Genomic DNA, 22,692 nt, shown 5'->3' on the forward strand with positions numbered 1-22,692 from the left:
CAATGTGAAATGTATGTTCTTGTGCATTGTTAATACAGGAACCAAAACACTGGTGGTGCACGGTCAGAACGAGTGTGATATCCCAACACAGCTTCCAGTGCATGAAGACACTCAGTTTGAAGCTCTGCTCAAGGTAAGGACACCAGTGATGGAGATACTCTGAAGTACAGCATTAAAAAAAAAAACTTTTATTAAAGGAAATAGCAGCGTTGCAGAGGTACAGTAATATCTGGACGTTTGGCTTTAAGTTTCAAAATAAAATCCTTCATTCTGCAGGAAAAATATCCCTGTGAGTAATATATAATTAGATATATTTGTTGTTATAGTGCAGCAATGAGAAGCACTGGTTTAATGCTCAACTTAGCATTGTATTTGTCAAGCTTCGTATTTGCTTACAATTGGAGAACCTGATTGGGAAAATTAGTTCAGTTAATAATTTTCCTTTTTAATGTTGTGAAGTAGAAGAACTAAGTACTTCTTTTTGACTCCTGTCCATAAAATATGCATTTTTTTCTCCCTCCCCCCAAAAAAACAGGAGTGCCTGGAATTCTTCAACATTCCCGAAGCCAGATCAGCACATTACTTCCTCATGGACAAACGATGGAACCTCATCCATTATAGCAAGGTAGTCATATTATGTTTATGTTCCTAATGATACAATATAAGTATCAACATGCTTCACCTTGATACACAGCATTAGCAGCTTGGTTTGACTTGCTCTTGTTGCTTTCTGGCTATATTTGATCATATTCTGTCCACAATAAAGTTGTTTTCGATGTCTTCCTCGTCCAGACATATGTGAGGGACATCTACCCCTTCAGGAGGTCAGTGTCTCCCCAGCTCAACCTGGTCCACATGCTGCCCGAGAAAGGACAGGAGCTCATCCAGAAACAGGTGTGCAAGATTTCAAATTTGACAATTAAGGATCTCTAGGGCCTAGAAACATTGAAAACACACTGGTCAACAACTCACACATGAATCATGCATTGACTACAATATCAAGGTCCAAAGATATCCTTAATCTTTATTTTATTGTAACTTGGTACATTTACATCCTTATGTATACATATCAATATCAGTGCAAACAAATAACATCTGTATGAAATAGAGAAGTCACATTGTTTTACTCGTATCGACTGAAACTATACTGAAAGGTCATAGTGTCCACTTTTCCTCATCGGTTTCCTTTTGATTTCCTATCCTAGGTGTTTTCCCGTAAACTAGAGGAAGTCGGTCGTGTCCTCTTCCTCATCTCCCTCACACAACACATGCCCGCCGTGCACAAGCAGTCCCACGTGTCCCTGCTGCAGGAAGACCTCCTCCGCCTACCATCTTTCCCTCGAACCGCCATCGATGCCGAGTTCTCGCTGGTCAATGAGCCACAAGGTGAGACCCACTCTAATTTGAATAAGAACACTTATTCTATTTGACACACTAACATCACTCTCTATCCCAGGTAAGGAGCTGTTTGGATTGGACACCCTCCACAAGGTGCTGTGGATCAAGCTGCTGGAGGAGATGTTTCTGGGCATGCCCAGCGAGTACCCGTGGGGCGACGAGATGATGCTCTTCCTCAACGTCTTCAACGGGGCTCTGCTGCTGCACCCGGAGGACAGCGCCCTCATCAGGCAGTACACCGCCACTGCCATCAACACCGCCGTCCACTTCAACCACCTGTTCTCCCTCAGCGGCTACCAGTGGATCCTGCCCACCATGCTGCAGGTACCATACACAGATTATTATTATAAGACATTTATTTAATAGGATATAACTTACTAAAATACAAAGAGACACACTTTTTTTTGTATTCACATCAACATTATCATTTAAGTGGAATTAAATGTTATTTTTATTATTATTATATAAAAGGTTCCATTGCATTTTTTGCATTTGTGTTTATTAAAAAAGGTAATATTGAATTGTATATTAACTGTTATAACATCCACTCCTTTAAGACAAAAGTGTTTTCTCTTATTAAATCACCAAGTGTTATTGTCTTTGATGCAGCCTCGTGTGATAACCTACCTTTCTCAAAATGTGTCCTTTTTATGAAAGGTCTACGCTGACTATGAGAGCGACCCGTTACTGAGGCAAGGCATCGAGTTCTGCTGCCAGCAGTTCTACATCCTGCACCGCAAACCCTTCATCATGCAGCTGTTCGCCAGCGTGGCTCCACTGCTGGAATTCACAGTAAGTTCTTTTTGCATCTGAAATACACATCGTTCCTACACAAGCCTGGACACCTGAAATGTGTGACATGTCTCTGTGTTCCATCCCAGACCAGCACCAGTACCGGCCTGTCTAAAGGAGTGTCAGCTCAGTGTCTGTTTGACCTGCTGATCTCTCTGGAGGGGGAAACTAAGGACGCACTAGACGCTTTGGAGTTGGTGAAGGCTGAGAAACCTCTACGCTCTCTCGGTACGTAACTTTCACAGACATAATAGTGTCTTTTATTTAGGATACTTCTGGCAAAAACATTTTATTCATGCTCTGGTTAATTTTGAGAGTATGGAATATTTTGCATCAGTTAGAAAAATGTAAGTGTTGTTTATTTTTGCTAACTTTGCTTTGTTGTTGCAGATTTTTGCTATGGTAATGAAGACTTGGCCTTCTCCATCAGCGAGGCCATCAAGCTGTGTGTCACCGTGGTGGCCTACGCCCCTGAATCCTTCCGGAGGTGTGGAAAACATATCGCAGAGGCCTCGAGGATTCTTCATACCTTCTCTCGTCAGCTTTTCGTCTAATGGTCTGAATGTATCTTTCCAGTCTGCAGATGCTGATGGTGCTGGAGGCTCTGGTGCCTTGCCACCTGCAGAAGCTGAAGAGCAACACGGTCACGATGGAGTCCGCCTCAGCCGCCAGAGATGAGATTGCAGCAATCGCTGCTCTGGCCACATCGCTGCAGGCCCTCCTCTACAGCTCAGAGACCCTCACTAGGTCTGTCATTGAAACATGTCAGGGTCTTAACAGCTGAGAGCCTGTTGTATTTGTGCATACGGTGCTTACAAATCCTCATTACATATCACACCTCGTCCACAGGCCCATGACGGCACCCCAGCTGTCCCGCTGTGATCAGGGCCATAAAGGAGGCACCACAGCGAACCACGCCATGTCCGGAGGGCTCAACACCAGGTCAGGACTTAACAGAAACCATTGTAGGACATGATTCTCCTTTTGACATTCACAGGCAATATAAATGGGTATACAAGCAATAAAATACAGTACATTCCCATTGCCAGGACTAATTCTAAAAGAGTGAGAGAGTGTAAAACATATATAATTTCTGCCGTATTTAATGCAGGTTAGTCTGTTGCTGTTTGATTGTAAAGGGATAGCTTTAAAGAAGCCTTATTAAAGCTGTAAACATACACAGGGCAAATGGTAAAGGGGCAAAACATAACTGAACACGCTTATAGTAGTTTGGCTTCATACTGTCAATAAGGGTGAAAGAAAATAAGTATGAAATAAATAAATATGTAATTCTATTTAATATTATAACAAAATAAGGTGTCAGGTTTGCCATTTTGAACACAATTTCCCTTTTTACTGTATGTCTATGGCTTTAAGGGGCAGTAACATTCTCCACATCCAGTGTCACATCGATCCAGTTATCATTCCTTTTGGATTCTGGGAAGAAATAGCTTAAATATATGTTGAAACTGATGGTCATTTTGTTTCAAAGGTCAGAAAGGGATTCACCTTGCCTTGTGTCAGAATAGATGGCTTCAGAGATTGAGGTCCTTTTTTGCATGCATGTGCTCAGGGACAACCTCCACCTGTTGGAGGAAGGCCAGGGCATGCCGAGGGAGGAGCTGGACGAGCGCATGGCCAGGGAGGAGTTCCGCCGGCCCCGGGAGTCGCTGCTAAACATCTGCACCGAGTTCTACAAGCACTGCGGCCCCCGACTCAAAATCCTGCAGAACGTCGCCGGAGAGCCACGGGTCACGGCCCTGGAGCTGCTGGACATCAAGTCCCACATGAGGTGATGACATTTACTGCAGCATCAGATTGATTGATCAAAGTGTGAAGGTTGATTTTTATTTCTACTCATTTCTTAAAGGTCTCCTATCATGCTATTTTTAGGCATATATTATGGATCTCAGATATATACAAATATATAAAAACATGTCTATGATGTGTTTTGCTCAAAATACCAAACAGATCATGCATTTTACACATCCCTCATACCCCTCTATTTCAGGCCTGTTAGAGAACTGCAGGTCCCCTGTTTTTAGAGATTTGGCTAGAGAGGAAAAGAGAGAGGGTTTTATTTTCTGACATTTTGTGAGTTACCTGACACACTCACAAAATGTACACATATTTATGTATAAAAGACATAAAAAAGTGCATTTTGCGTGATAGGTCCCCATTAAAGCATTATAGTATTATTGTATTGCACTTAAGGTGTGTGTGTGTCTCTCTCCCAGGCTGGCGGAGATCGCCCACGCCCTGCTGAAGCTGGCTCCGTACGACACCCTGACCATGGAGAGCCGAGGGCTGCGGCGCTACATCATGGAGATGCTGCCCATCACCGATTGGTCCTCGGAGGCTGTGCGACCCGCCCTCATCCTCATCCTCAAGAGGCTGGACCGCATGTTCAACAAAATCCACAAGATGCCTACGCTAAGGTGCGCTCGCCCACAGGCATTATGCACCAGGTCTGTTGAATACCATCTTCTTTCTCCGTCTCCCTGTGAGTGTCTCGTGCTGTGCCGGTGCCGTGGTTTGTACAGTTGGTAGACGGCTTCTTGGCACTGTCCTCTGTAGCGCTGCCTTCGTGGGTGCTGTACCGTAAGTGCTGCTGTGGCGTGATTTCGTGCGGGTACTTGTGGGTATGGGAAGAGGTAAACCAACTCTCTAAGCCAGATTTCTTGAGTCATGAAAAAGGATGCTGATTTGAATTAGGATTATTCTTTTATTTGTGACGTAAAATGTTAATTTATTATTATTTATTTATGTTTCAAAGATCTTGATGCTTGTACTTCCATGGCTCAAGCCTTTTTAAATGCTTGCTAAGGCAACTTTGAGTCAGAAATTGTGGATCGGTCTCTGGCTGCCACATTATCACTACAATAGGTCATATACAATTCAATCATTTATCTTTAATGGCATATTTTCTGGAATGTAAAGTGCTTCATGAAACACATTGAGCAAAGCATTAAAACGTAGTACACGAAAAACTAAGTTACATTTTAAAAAGTCAAGAAAATGTTTATTTCAATAAAAACTAGCTGAAATGGAATGAAACCGTTAAAATGAAGACCGACTGTTTAAGTGTTTGGTACAGGACACGTCTAAAAGGAGGGCCAATCAACTATACATTGTTTAAAGCTGTAATAAAATGTTCTAATTAGGGCTGTCAAACGATTACACATTTTAATCAGATTAATCACAGCTTAAAAATTAATTAATCATGATTAATCAACATTTGAACTATGTCCAAAATATGCCATTTCTTTATGTATACCTATTGTTGTGGGAATGGAAAGATAAATGAAAGAAGGCAGATATATCCATTTAACATGTATGTTTATTATAACATTGTTCTGTGTGTCAAAATGAAAGACAGCCCACACACCTATCAATCATCAAACCGTGGGGTCTTATTTCATTACGTCTTGATTTCTATCAACACGTAATGTTGTATCGATGTATATTGAGATGTACTACAGCAAAAGTATTCTCCGTCGGGACTTCCTGCAACAACACCACGCCGTTATCTTGATTCTGATTGGCCAGAAGACATTATCAAAGATTTTCTATTGAGAAGACGAACACTACGTGACAAAAGTTTTCAAAACCGTTTCAAGTCTTCGGTATTTCCAGACAAGTGGCTACTGAAATCAATCTTACTAACTGCTGTCTGTGCAATTTACTCCGCGCGAGTTGGCGGACTTTATTTCGCTTACTTTAACATCATTTTTCATGGTGGGGCTAAGCCATTTCTTGGTATGGCTGTAGCCTACCCCAGCCATACCCTGGCGCTGCCACTGGTGGGATGTACTGTATGGGGCGGGCCATTCTGCGCATGCGTTAAATGCGTTAAATATTGTAACGCAATTAATTCAAAAAATTAATTACCGCCGTTAACGCGATAATGTTGACAGCATTAGTTCTAATACAAACAGCTAAACCACAAATAAAGCCCTCCCCCCCTGCATCCTCTTCCATGACATCAGAGCGCTGGCTCAGAGGGTCTCTGCCCCCAGGTGAGTGCTGACACCAGGATCTGTGCTGCAGTGTTTAGACTGTGATGTCTGTGAGCTTGGCAATATTCGTATGTTCTTTACATCATTCATAAAAATGATGATTATATAGCAGAACATGTGTTATTATCATGTATTCTTGCCTTGAGACTTGATTTACATGTTTTTATTTTAGACCTTTTAAAATGTATTTATCATGATGTCTGTAGTTATTTCACCATGAGATTTGAGGTTTTTAAACTTGTAACTCGTGGAAGGCTATTTATTTAAATATTTTAGTAATTAGTTTTTGTTCTTGTACCTTGTTACCAGGAACGTGCACAGACATTTAGAGGGGCTATTGCTCTAAACTGGAACAAGGGCCTCCCCCCCGAAAAAAAGCACAATACCTTTTTCGAAAATTGTAACTTGTTTTTAATATAAAAGAAACCAAACAATTATTCACTAAATTGAACAGTAATTCACATCTCATAACAAAATAAGCTAAGGCGACTACTTGCATTCGGTGACTTGATTTTAAAAATGTTTTGCGGTCCATATCTGTTCTAATGTAGTCTGACCATTGTAACTGCTGTGCAGTCAAGACATACTGATAAAATAGGGTCTCTAACTAATTACCTTAATTATCCCACTAATTAATGAAACCAGTTCAATATGCATTATTCTTATTCTTATCATTCTTTATGAGCACAGTAACGGTAAGGTATCTAATTACTTATATATTTAGTATTCCATAACTTAACAGATGGTCAAACTAAAGAGGTACTGACATGGCAGAAATCCTACAATGAAGCGGGACATTGAACTGTTCACCCTTGAGAGAGCGATCAAGAAAAGAGAGCGAGCGGCCCTAAGGGAGTTTACAGATGAAAAGACACAGAAAGACAGAAGCTCAATAACAAGTTGGCTATATTTAGGTGTTTTTTTTGTAAATAACCGACGGTATCAAGAGGAAGTAAAGTCCCCTGGTTTGTCCCTTATACCCTAACTGCCATGAGACAATTCAAAATCAAGTTTCCAAAATCCGACACTGAGGTGGTCTTAACGCACCGGCAGATGACAGCGCTGACAAAGTGTGTTTCCCGCAGCGAGACGCTACAAAACTAATTGTGGGCTTATGTTGATTCGGCCACAACAGAAAAAACTAAAACAAACTCTCGCTCCCTCCAGAGGGGCAGGTCAGCCAAAAATGCCAAACGGGCCGTTGCCCGGGCAACATTAGCCCGTACCTGTGCACGTCACTGCTTGTTACATTACATTGCATTTAGCTGACGCTTTTATCCAAAGCAACTTACAATAAGTGCTTTCGACCAAGAAGATACAAACTTGAAGAAAACAGAATCATATAAGTACATCAGGTTTCATAGAGCCAAAACATTTCAAGTAACATAAGCCAGTCCTTTATTAGTATATAAGTTCTTTGATAGTCATTCTATTGCTCGAAGTGGAGTCGAAAGAGATGAGTTTTCAGTCTGCGCCGGAAGATGTGTAAGCTTTCTGCTGTCCGGATGTCAATGGGGAGCTCACTCCACCATTTTGGAGCCAGGATAGCAAACCCACGTGTTTTTGCTGATGGGAACCTTGTCTGTATATATCTATATTGAATTAGTTACAATACATTTTTTTTACTAGAGTGGTTTATCAGCATCAGTTAACAAAATGTCTCCACCTAAAGGATTTGATACAATTAATATTAGAGTCACATTCAAGTCATTTAAGAAGAAAATCATACATTGTTTTCCTCACTAAATAAAAGTGTCATTTGTGTTTTGGTCTTTTTTAATATTCATAAAAATATGCTGTTATCTGGGTGCGGGGTGGTGTTGTATGGGTGGGTGTTTTCCAGGAGACAGGTGGAGTGGGAGGCTGCCAGCAACCTGATCGAGGGGATCTGCCTGACCCTGCAGCGACAGCCAATCATCTCCTTCCTGCCTCACCTCCGCTCGCTCATCAACGTCTGCGTCAACCTGGTATTAAACACACTAGAGCCTGCACCAATCCTGCTTTTTAATGCTTTAAGTCTAATTCTTCTTCTGTGCTCTCAGGTGATGGGTGTGGTCGGTCCCTCCAGCGTGGCAGACGGGCTTCCTCTCCTCCACCTCAGCCCTTACCTGTCCCCCCCGCTGCCCTTTAGCACAGCCGTGGTGCGGCTGGTCGCCCTGCAGATCCAGGTAGCCTCGGTTAGCCTGATTCTACATTGAATCCATCGACAACTAATTGTACATTGTTTTATTCTTGTTCATCTTGTCTCCCCATTAGGCCTTAAAGGAGGACTTTCCTCTCAGTCATGTGATCTCACCTTTCACCAACCAGGAGAGGCGAGAGGGGATGCTGCTCAACCTGCTTATTCCCTTTGTGCTCACTGTGGGCTCTGGAAGCAAAGGTAACTCCAAAAAACACAGGGGCACGGATATGCTATTTGCTTAGCAGTGCAGTTAGGGGGGCAATGTACAGCTTTTTTGTTCTAGTAAGCAGTCTAAAATATTGTGTGTTAGAAAAATATCATCCGTCACCGGCTTGAGTTTCGATATCAGGATCCATGTATTTATTATCCTTGCAAGAAAAGGAAGTAGTCATCACATACAGAGCATCAACTAGTTCCTGAACAGTGTCCTTCACATGCTGATATACAAGAGAGGGAGTTACACAGTCACAAGATGGAGGAATAGAAAGCAGTATTCTTTCAAATAAAAGGTCTTAATTGGTATTCAACTCTCGCCCACCTAAACAAATCAAATGTGGGTCTGTTTCTGTTTGCAGACAGCCCCCACCTGGAGCCGCCGGAGATCTTCCTGCTCCTCCAGACGGTCATCAACATCCTCCTGCCTCCTCGCATCATCTCCACCTCCCGCACCAAGAACTTCATGCTGGACGCCTCCCCGGCCCACTGCTCCACCCCGGGCGACACGGGGAAGGACCTGCGCAGAGAGGGATTAGCTGAGTCCACCAGCCAGGCGGCGTATCTGGGTATGAATGAGTAATGACATCATTCGAGCATCCTCCCTGGTTCCTTGTTTTCACCCTGTCCTCTTCCGCAGCTCTGAAGGTGGTGTTGGTTTGCTTTGAGCGGTCGTTGGGGAACCAGTGGTACCGGCTCAGCCTGCAGGTGAAGGAGATGGCTCTGAGGAAGGTGGGCGGCCTGGCATTCTGGGACTTCATCGACTTCATCGTCCGAACCCGCATCCCCATCTTCGTCCTGCTGCGACCTTTCATCCAGTGCAAGGTAAACAACAAGGGAATGTCGGTCATACACCGTTTGAATCCCGAGCAGTTCTAGGGTGCTCACTTGCTCCAGAGACATTTTACTGAGTTTCCTACTTTTTTGCTATAATATCCAAGTCCAGCACAATCACGGCTAGACCTAGGGAGAGCTCAATTGTGTAATTTTTACAGTTCAACTAATTTATAAGGCCATATATCATAAGAGAAATAACATTTGATTTTGGAAGATCATAATGAAATGATATCGATACATTCAAAACGCTTAGCAGTGCAGAATCAAACAGGTTTACACGATCCAGTTTATAATTGGCAGAATTATTAATAAAACGTGTATATTAAGGTGACTTTGTGGAAATATCACTATTTTAAGATTTGGTCTTTCTCCCGACAGAAGCGTTTGTCACATGTGATGTGTTTAAAGACAATCAAAGTGTTGAAAATGTAATGTAATTGTGCGTCCATGCACATTTTGACTGTGTCGAGTCATTAATGGCCTCACAGTTGCTCGGAGAGAAGTTGAATGGTACACCTTTATGGGAATATAGTTTAAAAAAGATATCACTGGTCTAAGCCTGGATTAGTCCGTCAGATTTACTGCACTTGTATTCTTTTTCCCTAATAGTATTTCTTTCTGGTATGTTCATGTTCCCCTAGTTGTTGACGCAGCCTGCTGACTCCCAGGAGGAGATCACAGCGCGCCACCACATCGCCGACCAGCTGGAGCGGAGATTCATCCCTCGACCTCTCTGCAAGAGCTCGCTGTTCGCTGAGTTCAACAATGAACTCAAGATCCTGAAGGAGGCTGTGCACAGCGGCTCAGGTCAGACACAGTTGGGGAAAAGTGTTTTTATTACGTAATTCCTCATACTGCCATCTTACATTCAAGCATGTGTGTTTGCCTCCACTCTACAGCCTACCAGGGCAAGACCTCCATCAGCACGGTGGGCACCTCTACATCAGCGTACCGCCTCAGTTTGGCCACGATGTCGCGCTCCAACACGGGCACCGGCACAGTGTGGGAGCAGGAGAGCCAGCCGTCACGCCAGCCCTCCCAGGACACACTGAGCCGCACCGACGAGGACGACGAAGAGAGTCAGTCACAATCCAGTTATCTTTTTGACATCCGTAGTAAATAGGGTGACCAGGTGTTTAACAAGCAACATGTGGGACAAATAGGACGTTTTTACGGGACAATGCGGGACGTGTTACTGCGTTGCTAAGAGCTAGATTCGATGTATACTGTGTATGTAATGTCTATCTAACCCTTGAGAAGAACATTTTATTAATCTATTAGCTTATAAATATTAATAACACGCTTTACTTTGCTTTAATGTTTGCACAAACAATGCAAGTGAAGGAATTCATTATATTTGTTTTGAATGGAATTAACATAACAAATTATTATGACCAGAAAGAAATGACCGGATCGATCTTACTGACACAGCCTGCTGACCTGCGTGCTAAACGTTAATTAAATCAGCTGATGTTACCTCATCTCTTTTGGTGTCAGGAGGAATATATCCATAAATCGATATTTTCTTTATGAGCCAGGCGTTTCTTGAGAGTTTCGGGGAACTTCAAAACATATTCAACTCTGTGCGCAATTTTTAAAAAAATCTGGCAAATCTATCAATAACTCACCCATAAGTTAATACATTTCTCTGTTGATTGATTGACATCTGACACAGCTAATGGTGATAGCCCTCTCGTTTTCTACACGCCTTTGTGTAAAAGCCTTGTTTAAGACGGGCGACTGTCAATCAAATGCGGGACATCGGCTAAATGTGTGGGACAAACGATACAAATATTGTGCAGTCACTGGTCACCCTAGTAGTAAAGCAGAACTCATTGTCGCCATCTTTCTCCCTGCAGATGACTCCATGAGTATCCCCAGTGTGGTGAGCGAGCACGAGGCCTTTTTGCCCAGAGGGATAACGCAGCGCCGATTCTCCAGCCACGCCACCGGCTCCGCAGCATCGCAGCCCGAAGTCCCCCGCGCCACCATGCTGCCCAGCCACAGGTAGCATCCGACAAGACACACACGAAGACACACAAGTACAACATACAAACCAACTTTTCTTCAAGGTTCTGCTATAGACAGGAGAGTTTGGGTATGTACATAATTGACATTTTAGTTTGGCTGACATTTCTGCAAACCCTTGGGAGGCAGCTAAAGATTGCTAAAGCTACAAAGGCAAAACATGCTTGTCCTGCAGCGACCATACGAAAACATGGTGCGCTAACAGAAATATTCCCACAGTGTGAAATCTCAAATGGAGCCAATAAACAATTTCTATTCCAACCAGGCATATCGTGATATAGCGGTATTAATGATAAGTGTTAAATCTAAAAAGGAAATATATATATTAAGGTACTAATACACACATAGTAATACTTCTAAATGTTTGGATTTGTTTCCCTCCTCCAACGCTCCACACAAATGAGTGAGATGTGTTATTTAAGTTTGTGAAATGATCCGATGCTGTGCTAATATTGTTCACCTGAACCGATTGGATTTGGAATTATTATTTGAAATGGACGAACCAGTCATATGCCACAACCACAGCCATTTTTTCTGTGTCTATCTCTGTTGATTTCTACTGTGTTTTGTTCAACAGTCAGAGCAGCATTGTGAAGTAGCTCTGTCTCTTGGTAAGAATGTAAAACATGTTGTGTTCAGAGCCCTGGCTTCCCGGCCCGCTCTCTGGGGCTCGGGATGGCGACAGATCTCGACTACACTCCCTAAACTCCCTCTCCCCCCCCACCCCCCTCCGCCCCCCCCCCCCTTTTCACAGTGAACCCAATGTGCTAGATGAGTCCCAGGGCCTTCTGCAGGAGGGTAACCTCTCTAGGTACAGTGGCCCTCTGTCTGTGTGTGTCCCGTTGGTGCGTTCTTGGGAGGGGGCATCGCATCGGGACGGCTTCCTCTTATTGGCCGCCCTCGCCGTTGATCACTCATCCACATCTAATCAAATCGCCTCGGCCCGCCACACCTCCCCCTGTCTCTCTCTCTTTCTGTGTGGGTCCAGTGTGCCTTGTCTCTATCACCTCCCCCCCCCCCCCCCCCCACACCACTTCCTAATGAGCTCCACACTGACCCTCATCTTCTCAGCTCATCTGCTGCGCTGTCCTAAAACAACAACCAGAGAGCGCTGGGGGCTAGGGACCTCTGCCTCTGTTGCTCCTCTGCTAGCTGTGGGTCTCCTCCACAGATGTGCCATCACTCCAGTCAGCCACTCTCCCATCGGTGCCATGGTGTTTCATTCTGTTTGCGTGTCTATCAGGCTTCTCGCTGATCAAATTGGGCGTCCTCCTCTGGATACCAATCTGTAGGGGCAAGGGGGAACTGGGGTGGCAACCATAGTATAACATGTAGCCCATTGATTTTTCCTTTGTCCAATTTTCCTTTTAGGAACAAATGCTTTATTCAACCGAAGCTTGATTTCTCAATAATTACACAATTTATAGCGAGAAGAACACTTGTTTTTCTCGAGATAAGGATAATTATTGAGAACTTCTGGCCTTTCCTGGCTTCCGTACTTTTTTCAATATTTGATCGAATTTCTAAAAGGGATGAAGGAATAGAAATGAAAGGAAAGAAGTCAACAATCCCACACGTTTCGTTGGTCAGCGTTGCTACTCCAGCCCCTACTATCCCTTGTTGTGTTCTCAGTGTGTAACTCATGGCAGCACTGTCTCTGTGATCGGGTGTCGTGTTACATTCTTTGTGTCACGTGTAGTGAGTGAGTAGAATAGCAGCAACATCTTCAACAGCGGAGGATGCAGAGGCATTTTATACTCTTCACGGTGATTTATTTTTGTGTCATTTGTGTGTGTGTGTGTGTGTGTGTGATTGACTGTACCAGGGTTGCCAGCGTGCAGAGTGAACCGGGCCAGCAGAACCTGCTCCAGCCTCCGTTGGGAAGAAAGAGAGGCCTCAGACAGGTGTGGACCCCAAAGATGCTTAATGGTTTAAATAAAGCTGACAATCTACACCGGATTTGGATTAACTGTGATTTCCCCTCAGCTGCGGCGCCCTCTGCTGTCTATCCCGAAGAATGAACCTCGTAGCAGATCTGGAGCCAGGCTCTCCACGACCCGCAGGAGCCTCCAGCCCAAGAACAAACCGCTGGGTAACAACAGCCTTTATCTGTGTGTGATAATAGAAACAAATAAATAATAAAAATAATAATGCATTTAAAAAAGGCAATGAAAAATATTGCTAAACCAAAAGTTACAAAAAATGATTATCATTATTGAATTCAGTTTTATTTATTTATTTGCTATAATATATCACAGCAGATACAAATGAGACCGCACGCAATTATTATGCTATTATCATTATGTTATTATTATTATTATTATTGTTCTTATTATGGATTAACTTGTACCTAAATACTTCCGAGACATTATACCTGGAAACTCAAATAAAGCCAATTAAAACTCTGAATATTAAGATAAAATCAAATGTAAAAATACAAACGGAAACAAACTAATAGTACATTTTATTATTATCTTCTATTTTAACAGCTTTACGTACTGACTAAAGGTCAACCCAGAACGAGCCAAATCAAACTGCTATGTAGCGTTCGAACATCATTTCCCATAATATTCTGTGTGTGTGTGTGTGTGTGTGTGTGTGTGTGTGTGTGTGTGTGTGTGTGTGTGTGTGTGTGTGTGTGTGTGTGTGTGTGTGTGTGTGTGTGTGTGTGTGTGTGTGTGTGTGTGTGTGTGTGTGTGTGTGTGTGTGTGTGTGTGTGTGTGTGTGTGTGTGTGTGTGTGTGTGTGTGTGTGTGTGTGTGTGTGTGTGTGTGTGTGTGTGTGTGTGTGTGTGTGTGTGTGTGTGTGTGTTGACCAACCCTCCCTGATCACAACCCTGTGTCTTTGTTCCAATGCTGTGAGTTGTCTCCAAACTGACTCACTCTGCTCTGTCTCATGCCTTTTGTTTCAAAATAAAGAAACTTTGTTGGACTATGAAGGTGAGACACAACCCTTAACCCCTTCCTCTCCACCCTGCTACGGCCCACCCCCCTTTATCTGCACCCTAACCCCATAGGGCGCTCTGCATGTCTGTCTTGCATCCTTTCCCAGTCCCTGCCCCCCCCCCCCCATCCCGTCCCATCCCTGCGTCCATTCTTTTCCCAATGTGTTACCTGTTTTGTATTTTTACACACATGCATGTGTGTCCACAGCGCACGGAGACCAGAAGAGGTCAGTCACCTTTACGGAGAATCCTGATTCCAGCCAGCAGGGGGGCAGCAAGCCGCCCACTCCCAGCACTGCGGAGCCCGAGAGCAGGAAGTCCAGTCCCGCCTTTCCAAAGACGCTGGAGGTGCCGTCGGTCTCTAAGTCCACGGTGACCGCCGACCTGCACGGCCCCGGAAACACACCGGTAGAGGGAGAAATATAAAACAATTCGGAAATTGTTCATCCACGCCTTTTCTAAAGGGCGTGTCATCATATTGAGACCCATGTTGTAACATTAAAAAGTCAATAGTTATTTATAATAAACAACTAATCATATGGGTAATAGCAAAATGATGCGATATAACCATGACCTTCTGGAATAATCCAATGCAAGTTAAAGCTCATATTCTTTACTACAGGTTATTTTTTAAATCTCCTTAGTCCACTTTATGTTAAACTACATTTTATGAATAAAGCACCTTTTAAATCGAGACATGGCAAACTGCTTCTCATAGCAAGTTAAAACGAAACAAACTATCCCAATAAATAAAAGTCAAGACAATGAAATGAACAGTAGGACACTTCTCTTAATTACCTCTACATTTAGGGTCAGAAGGCACTTTTATGAGACGCATAAGGAGCATTTCAAAGGAAGGCTGTGGAGGATATGAGTGGAACATAAAATAAGAATGTTAAATCCATTGTTAAGGCATTTTATTTATAGGAAAGACTTGTATAGGAATTGTAGCATGTTTCTGAGTTAAAAACAACATTACCAAATGGAATTCTCCCCCAGGTCCCACCCACCATAAGCAGCAAGGAGAAGAGAGAGCAGTGGGGTCTCCGCAGCAGCCTCTCCCCTCCCCCCTCCATCTCCCGGCCTTCCACCCCAACCCCCCCATCCCGAACCTGCTCCCCGCTGCCCCTCTCCAAAACCTGTTCCCCTCTCCCGTTGTCCCGCACCTCATCTCCTCTTCCCCCCCCACGCCCGGTGCTGGGCTCTGCGCCGGCTCCAGGCCCGCCGCCACCTCCCCCACTGCCGCCGGGCCTCCTCCTGCCTCCCCCCCCGCCGCCGGGCCTCCTCCTGCCTCCCTCCCTGCCGCTGGGCCTCCTCCTGCCTCCCCCCCTGCCGCCGGGCCTCCGCCTGCTTCCCCCCCAGCCGGCGCCGCCCCGGTTCAGAGAGAGTCCCGGGGACGAGGACACCACGGCTCTCCTGCCGCGCAGCGACACCCTGCTGCACCTCAGCGAGGACGACGGCACGGAGAACCCCCTCCTCGCCCCGCTGCTGCCCCCCCCCGAGCGCCGCAGCTCGCCCCGCCGGCTGCCCCTCTCCCCCGTCGACCTGGACCTGGACGAGTCCCACGTTTGAGAGGGGGGGTGACCTGTAGCCCTCATACCTGCAGCCTTGGAGGCTATGTGATGCAGAAACAGTTCGATTTTATTAACTGACAATCTTAAAGTACATGGTAAGAAAAGGTAAGGCACAGAGGAGCGGGGCTTCTTCTGTTTTCTACACTTACATTGTGTGTCAATAACCATTGTGTTTTTCCTGTCCTGGAACGAAACTACTCCTCAGTGGTTTAGTTTAAAGTGTTCACTCTATCCCCCCTTCCTCTTTGTCTCTGTAGGTCTCTTATTATACGTGCTAAGTGTTGGATATCAACATGAAAATCATTATCGTACTGTGTCTGTTCTTACGGCTTCACAGCCTGAGGGTTGAATGTATATTAGCAGCGATCTACCTTATAGCTTGACTCGTCCGCTCTGCACCGAGATTGAAAAAACATATTTTTAAATTGTATTTTACATTAATACTCTTAAAGATAAGAAATTATAATAAAAAAATAATATTTATCAAATTTGAATGTCTATATTGCTAAGATCTATATGAATTGAAGAATGAGATGTTATAAAGATATTAAAAGTGTTATAAAATTCAGAATGTGTATGAAGAGTATATAAAGAGCCATTTTAAAGCTGTGGGTGAAAGACCTTTTTATTCTATGAATCAGGTGATATACTTGTTATGTTATCGTATGGAAGAAACAAGCTCCGAGAAAAGGGCTTGGTGTTTCTCCAGTTCTAATTACATTCACTATGACAAATGTATATCTAGTTATTTCGGTGTCGACAGTGTGTTTTCGTGTCTCTCTGCAGAATATTTCATTTTTGACCAAAGAAGGTATCTTTGTGTTTATCACTTATGTTGTTACCTTGTAGCTCATTCCATGCCTTAACACAGAAATATGAACATGTCTGTCTGTTTAAAAATATTTTATTGTAGCTGCTGAAAACCTCATTCCTCCTTAATCGTGTTCAAGGAGTTCACGATGCATTGGCCCATTGTACCTGTTGATTTAAACATATTTTTGTATGGAAAACAAGCTAATTGTGCCCCCCCCCCCCCCCTTGTCCATCTACAATAATAATGATGCTACATCAATGAAAGTATGTGCCATAATTCACACCAACGCACTGTGAGTGTTTTGTCATGCTGCTTCTCTCTACTATATGCCAGTGCTGTATTTAATACTCTTTCTTTGAACTATTTGTGTCACACTTTGTGAAAATATTGTATTTATTTGGGTTCATAGAGACTTAGTACGGTTTACTTGCCAGAGAGTAAATATTGAAGGCTCTATGGGGGGTCTTATAGCAGTTTATTAAAACATATTAATATTTTAACCTTAAAAAAACCACCCTGCTTCTTTATCATGTAAGACCCAGTGAGGAAACGGGAGGTAAATAATGTTTGTAATGCATTCATCTCTTGTCTTTTGTCAACCTGAGACATTTTTCTGTGTAATATGTTGCACAATGCAAAACATAACTATCTCAGACCAGCACTACGGCATGGTTTCAAGTCCAAACGAAGTAGAAGAGAGATCAGAGGACTGTTAAACTGTCGAATGTGAGTTCCCTTTAACTGTCATATGTGTGTCAAATGATGTGTCCTTTATGCGAAGATATCAAGAAATTATAAAGTATATCAGAATATTTCTGGAATATCTAAATAAATAGAAGTTGTCTACAATGTTTGGAAGCTCTCTGTCCATTTCTAATCGTTCAGAAGTCAGTTAAAGTCGAAATGAACATTACATATGCTGATAATGGGATTTATTTTTTTCCTCGCAACAAAAGGTCTCCCAAATTGACAACGCACATACTGTGGCCGTTTCAATATTTCAAGGATGCTACGTCAGGGAGTGCCGCTGAAGTACTGTTCCAATCTCCAGCATACTTGGAATTCCACCGAGGCCGCGTCCTTGGTTTGAGGGAAATTTCGAGGCTGCACATGGGTAGACTTCGCGTCCTTGAAATCCCCACAATGCTTTTCGCACAGACCAATTTCAAAAACCCTTGCGGAGAATGGCTGAACCGACGCAGCACACATTTAAATGTAAGTATGTAGTGGCGTAGAACATGTGTTGGTATATATGTGACTTTGTTACATTTGTTATCACCAAAAATGTGTTCCGTGAAAGTAAAGCAAGTTCATAATTAGATAGAAATCTTGAGGTATTTATTTTCGGTACAGTTTATGTTGAAACCGTTAGAGAGAGTGGCACACTTGTTAGCCTGTTCCATTCTTCTTCGTTTTCCGAAGCCGTGGTTTGGAATCATACTTGCTTCGTTTCTGAAAGAAGTGACTTGGAAGTACGCGACTACCAAGCCAGTATCCTCGAGGTTGAGAAATGGCCTGAGAAACACCCACAGCTGGGTTAACATAAGTGAGAACTGAAAAAGGTCAATGCGGCTTCTTGTAGGTTTAATAAAATCCGGGTCAGTGGTTGGTTGGAGAGGACTGGAGGGTCATTCTAAAAATCTTTCTCTTAACAACTTATTTCTGCTACTACATTTTGTCGCCCAATTCATGTTGCTTCTTTAGGTTTACAATATAAAATATGTAGTTGTTTTATGTGTGATAGAAGACGGATTAGAAAGTCTGAGGTTGTGTGTTCGAGTCCTCGTGAGCTATAGTGATTTTTAAAGTGCTTTACTCAAAATGAAGAAGATAAATGCGCCCGGAGCACAGGTCTTCATGTACATGAGTTGGTGGCCGGATTGAGTCTGTTCTCGGTACTTAGGCGCCCGTCTCGAGTTCAGATCCGCTGCTTAGTATGGAGTCAGATTTGGGGTCAATATTCTGGCGCGCAAAACAAGCTACTCACGAGCGGAGAATGTGCTTTTACACGCGCATGAAATTACCGCTCGCTTAAATTGGCACAGCGTTACAAATGTGCCACAAAACCAACCAAATCGGAGAACTTGAGAAGGTCAATTCTGATTGGCTGTTTTGTCTCCAATCATAACTTCTATCTGAGGTACGGAAAGAGAGGGATTTTGGGTTGCCATCAAGTTTAGCCAGACTAATAAATTTCTAATGTTAAATACATTTAAAAAAAAATATTGGCATAAAAATATAACGTTTATTTTAAATGTATTAGTCTGGCCAATGACAGAACCACAATATAGACTTCAATGCTGAAGGGCCAATGGATCTATGGTGGGGATCAGCACAAAGGTCAAGAAAACCCACATTTGAAAGGGAGACAGCGGATGACCAAGAAACTGCTTGCTCAATTAATTTTTGAGGGATCTGTGAAGAACATGACCACAGCTGCACTACTGGTGTTTAGTATACATTACATTGCATTTAGCTGACGCTTTTATCCAAAGCCACTTAAAATGCATTCGACCAAGAAGATACAAACTTGAAGAAAACAGAATCATATAAGTGCATCAGGTTACATAGAGCTAAACATTTCAAGTGCTACTCAACTGGCTTTAGATAAGCCAGTCCTTTATTAGTATATAAGTGCTTTGTTAGTAATTGTATTGCTCAAAGTGGAGTCGAAAGAGATGAGTTTTCAGTCTGCGCCGGAAGATGTGTAAGCTATCTGCTGTCCTGATTTCAATGGGGAGCTCATTCCACCATTTTGGAGCCAGGATAGCAAACCCACGTGTTTTTGCTGATGGGAACTCGGGTCCCCCTCGTAGTATAGGCTACCAGCAATTGAGGATGGATAAGTTTACTACCACTTAGTTTTCAAATAATTGTGTTAATGACTTGTTGTAATAAAACATTTGAACATTATTTTGTGTCACATTTCCATTATTAAGTTGATGTATAACTGTATAGTATCTTAATTATTTAAAATATAAGGTGACCGTATTTTCAGTTTTGGCGACCAAAAGCTGATGCCTGGTTGCCAGCCTGGCAACCACTTTTAAAAGTTAGCGTTGAGCCCTGACTATAGTAATAATATGCATTCACTATACAATATCATGCTATTACTGTTCTATAGTATGTTCAAAAAACAACTACAAAACAACTACAGAAATACTATATATTATAATATAGTTATACTATTTAAAATAATATAGGAATACTACAAAGATCTATATACATAGTATTACTATTGAAATATTATAGGGCTACAATAGCTAATAAAATGGCACTACAGAAAAAACTATAGTAATACGATAGCTGGTGGAAAATACTACAGAAAAAACTTACTATAGGAGACTATACAACTCGTACAGTATACTATAGTAATACTATAGTTCATTTATAGTTCATTTCGTAAGGGAGGTGCGTACAGCAGACAGTAGCTGGCAGTTTTCGACAGATACAGCCCACTCAAAAATATATTGCTTTATATAAAATTAATTTATATATATATATATATATATATATATATATGTTAGCTGTACACTTTACGAATATAATAGTTTTTTATGGACATCTTTACCATTCAATCTCGTCCAACTGATCTTGCTGCTGTCACTTCACTCCTCGGCTCTTGATAGTTCAGGCATTTATCAAACCTGGCAACTCCAGGTTTTCTGGCAGCTGTCAATCAAAGTCCAGCTCCGCCCCAAAGTTTCAGAAACTTTTCACGCGCACGCAGACAGACTCCGCGAGCGAGTGAGGCTATGGAGGGCTATGGCCGTTTGTCAATCATAAATACCTCAAGAAATCTATCTAATTATGAACTTGCTTTACTTTCACGGAACACATTTATGGTGATAACAAATTTAACAAAGTAACACATTTACCAACACTACACATGTTCTACGCCACTACATACTTACATTTAAATGTGTGCTGCGTCGGTTCAGCCATTCTCCGCAAGGTTTTTTTAAATTGGTCCGTGCACAAAGCATTTTGGGGATTTTAAGGACCCGAAGTCTACCCATGTGCAGCCTCGAAATTTTCCCCAAACCAAGGACGCGGCCTCGGTGGAATTCCAAGTATGCTGGAGATTGGAACAGTACTTCGGTGGCACTCAATGACGTAGGATCCTTGAAATATTGGCTTGGAAGCCAGTATCCTCGAGATTGAGAAACGGCCTGACACTCTCGCGAGCGCATATCCGCTCGCGGGGGTTTTATCTGCGCGCGAGGGTCATTTTATGCGCGTGTAAAAGCACATTTTCCGCTCGTGAGTAGCTTGTTTTGCGCGCTAGAATATTGACCCGAATCTGACTCCATACTTAGCATGTGCGGGGTTCGAGACTCGGGCCCTTTCTCATTTCTCTAACTCCCCTCCTCGACTCCTATCCTCGAGACTTAGTCCCGCCCAGAGGAGATATTTTATTATGTGAAGCACTAAATGGTTTTAGAAAAATGTCGACTCTTTGTTTGTAGATATCTACTAAACTAAAGCAAATAAAGAGAGTAGGCCTGTTATACTGAGTGATATATATATATATTATACACACTGCTCTGCTTTCTGCACGGACCTCAGCTGTTCTCACTGTAAACATCGCGTTGCGATGAAAGCAGTTAATAAAATAATATCCAGGGGATGCATGCAGAGCTGTCATTGGCTGAGATAAGTCCGGCCGTGCGTCACGACTCTTTGAAGCATCTCTGTTCCCGGAAATGCAACCACGAAGGAGCCGTGGAGGACCGTGGAGGACCCATCAGTGTATCCTCGGTTATAGCTCCTCCGGAGACCCTCCTCGACGCTCGATTTGATGAAATGAGAAAGGGCCCTGGTCTCCCAGCCCTTCCCCTCACCTGCTATTCATTCCCTCATTAACTCCACAGTATATATACGTCCTCACTCACTTGTCCTCTGCCAGATTAGCTTGTGTATTTTGCCAAGCGCTCAGTGTTTCAATATATTTTGCCTAGTTATCTGTCCTGCCTGGTTTTGACCATGCCTACCTGTTATCGGACCTCGAGTTTCCTGCTTGCCCCCCGATTGGATTAGTTTGCCTGACTGCTGGATTTCCTGGTTTTGACCCTGCCTGTCCCTTTATTGGATTTGTTTGCCTGACTGCTGGATTTCCTGGTTTTGACCCTGGCTGTCCCTGACCCGAGTAAACTGAACATTCTGAACACTGGTTGTATCTGTGTCGTGCTATTGGGTTCTAATCTGTTGTTATTCCTAAAAAGCGGAGATACTTATAGATTTTATTTTGTACTTTTACATTTAGCGTGATATATTTAGCTAGTTCTGAGAGAAGAATCAACATTGTGCATAACAAGATTAAACCATCACAGGCTGACGCAAACAGGCAGGAACAGGGAGACAAAACACTGCCCAAGGTTACAAGGCTCCAGTGAGGGCAGTCCAAACTGATAAACTGGGTCAAAGTTATGGGCCTGGAAAATATTTCCTCAACAATACATATGGTCAAGTAATAAATAATATAATATAACCTGTTTTCTCACTGTACTGAAGTCCCAATTATCAGACGTGACATAACTTTACTTTAAGTAGCTGTAAGTGGAAGAACCTTGGAACCAGTAATGTTCCAAATAGGATCTAATTTAGCTTTCACATAGAAGCTCCTTTTAAAAGTTGTCCCCATTGTTTTTTAATAAACCATTTCTGCAGTATTCATCAAACTTACATTTCCTTTTTCTTCTGTTCTCACTGAACCCCGTGGTGGGGTCAGGATCATCGAGGTGTACGTCTGGGAGAAATCCTTCGCTGGTAAAAACATGAAAGGCATTCTTGTTGAATTGAAGAGATTTGAGAATTGAGCCAAGGACTACAAACCAAAACCTACAGCAATATAAAGGACAGCTTCTACAGCCCGAGGGCCCGCCACATACC

At 43.0% G+C, this 22,692-nt stretch overlaps 1 protein-coding gene across 1 annotated transcript in view; it reads left to right on the forward strand.

The window, feature by feature from the left end:
* The window catches only part of unc80 (unc-80 homolog (C. elegans)), a 47,948-nt gene extending 30,297 nt beyond the window's left edge, over positions 1 to 17,651 (forward strand). Inside the window, exons 41-66 of the mRNA XM_079673333.1 lie at positions 39 to 133; positions 536 to 625; positions 793 to 894; positions 1,206 to 1,386; positions 1,457 to 1,722; positions 2,056 to 2,190; positions 2,280 to 2,418; positions 2,581 to 2,677; positions 2,767 to 2,937; positions 3,040 to 3,132; positions 3,764 to 3,982; positions 4,428 to 4,628; positions 8,053 to 8,176; positions 8,252 to 8,377; positions 8,466 to 8,589; positions 8,967 to 9,173; positions 9,245 to 9,429; positions 10,083 to 10,248; positions 10,341 to 10,520; positions 11,301 to 11,448; positions 12,224 to 12,280; positions 13,295 to 13,373; positions 13,456 to 13,561; positions 14,387 to 14,407; positions 14,621 to 14,820; positions 15,412 to 17,651. Of these exons, the coding sequence (XP_079529459.1) occupies positions 39 to 133; positions 536 to 625; positions 793 to 894; positions 1,206 to 1,386; positions 1,457 to 1,722; positions 2,056 to 2,190; positions 2,280 to 2,418; positions 2,581 to 2,677; positions 2,767 to 2,937; positions 3,040 to 3,132; positions 3,764 to 3,982; positions 4,428 to 4,628; positions 8,053 to 8,176; positions 8,252 to 8,377; positions 8,466 to 8,589; positions 8,967 to 9,173; positions 9,245 to 9,429; positions 10,083 to 10,248; positions 10,341 to 10,520; positions 11,301 to 11,448; positions 12,224 to 12,280; positions 13,295 to 13,373; positions 13,456 to 13,561; positions 14,387 to 14,407; positions 14,621 to 14,820; positions 15,412 to 15,984 (4,085 nt within the window). The 3' untranslated portion in view covers positions 15,985 to 17,651. The remainder of the gene's footprint in view (positions 1 to 38; positions 134 to 535; positions 626 to 792; positions 895 to 1,205; positions 1,387 to 1,456; positions 1,723 to 2,055; positions 2,191 to 2,279; positions 2,419 to 2,580; positions 2,678 to 2,766; positions 2,938 to 3,039; positions 3,133 to 3,763; positions 3,983 to 4,427; positions 4,629 to 8,052; positions 8,177 to 8,251; positions 8,378 to 8,465; positions 8,590 to 8,966; positions 9,174 to 9,244; positions 9,430 to 10,082; positions 10,249 to 10,340; positions 10,521 to 11,300; positions 11,449 to 12,223; positions 12,281 to 13,294; positions 13,374 to 13,455; positions 13,562 to 14,386; positions 14,408 to 14,620; positions 14,821 to 15,411) is intronic.
* The last annotated feature ends 5,041 nt before the right edge of the window (positions 17,652 to 22,692 follow it).

This window comes from Notothenia rossii (assembly GCF_949606895.1).
Source record: "Notothenia rossii genome assembly, chromosome: 3".
NCBI lineage: Eukaryota > Metazoa > Chordata > Actinopteri > Perciformes > Nototheniidae > Notothenia > Notothenia rossii.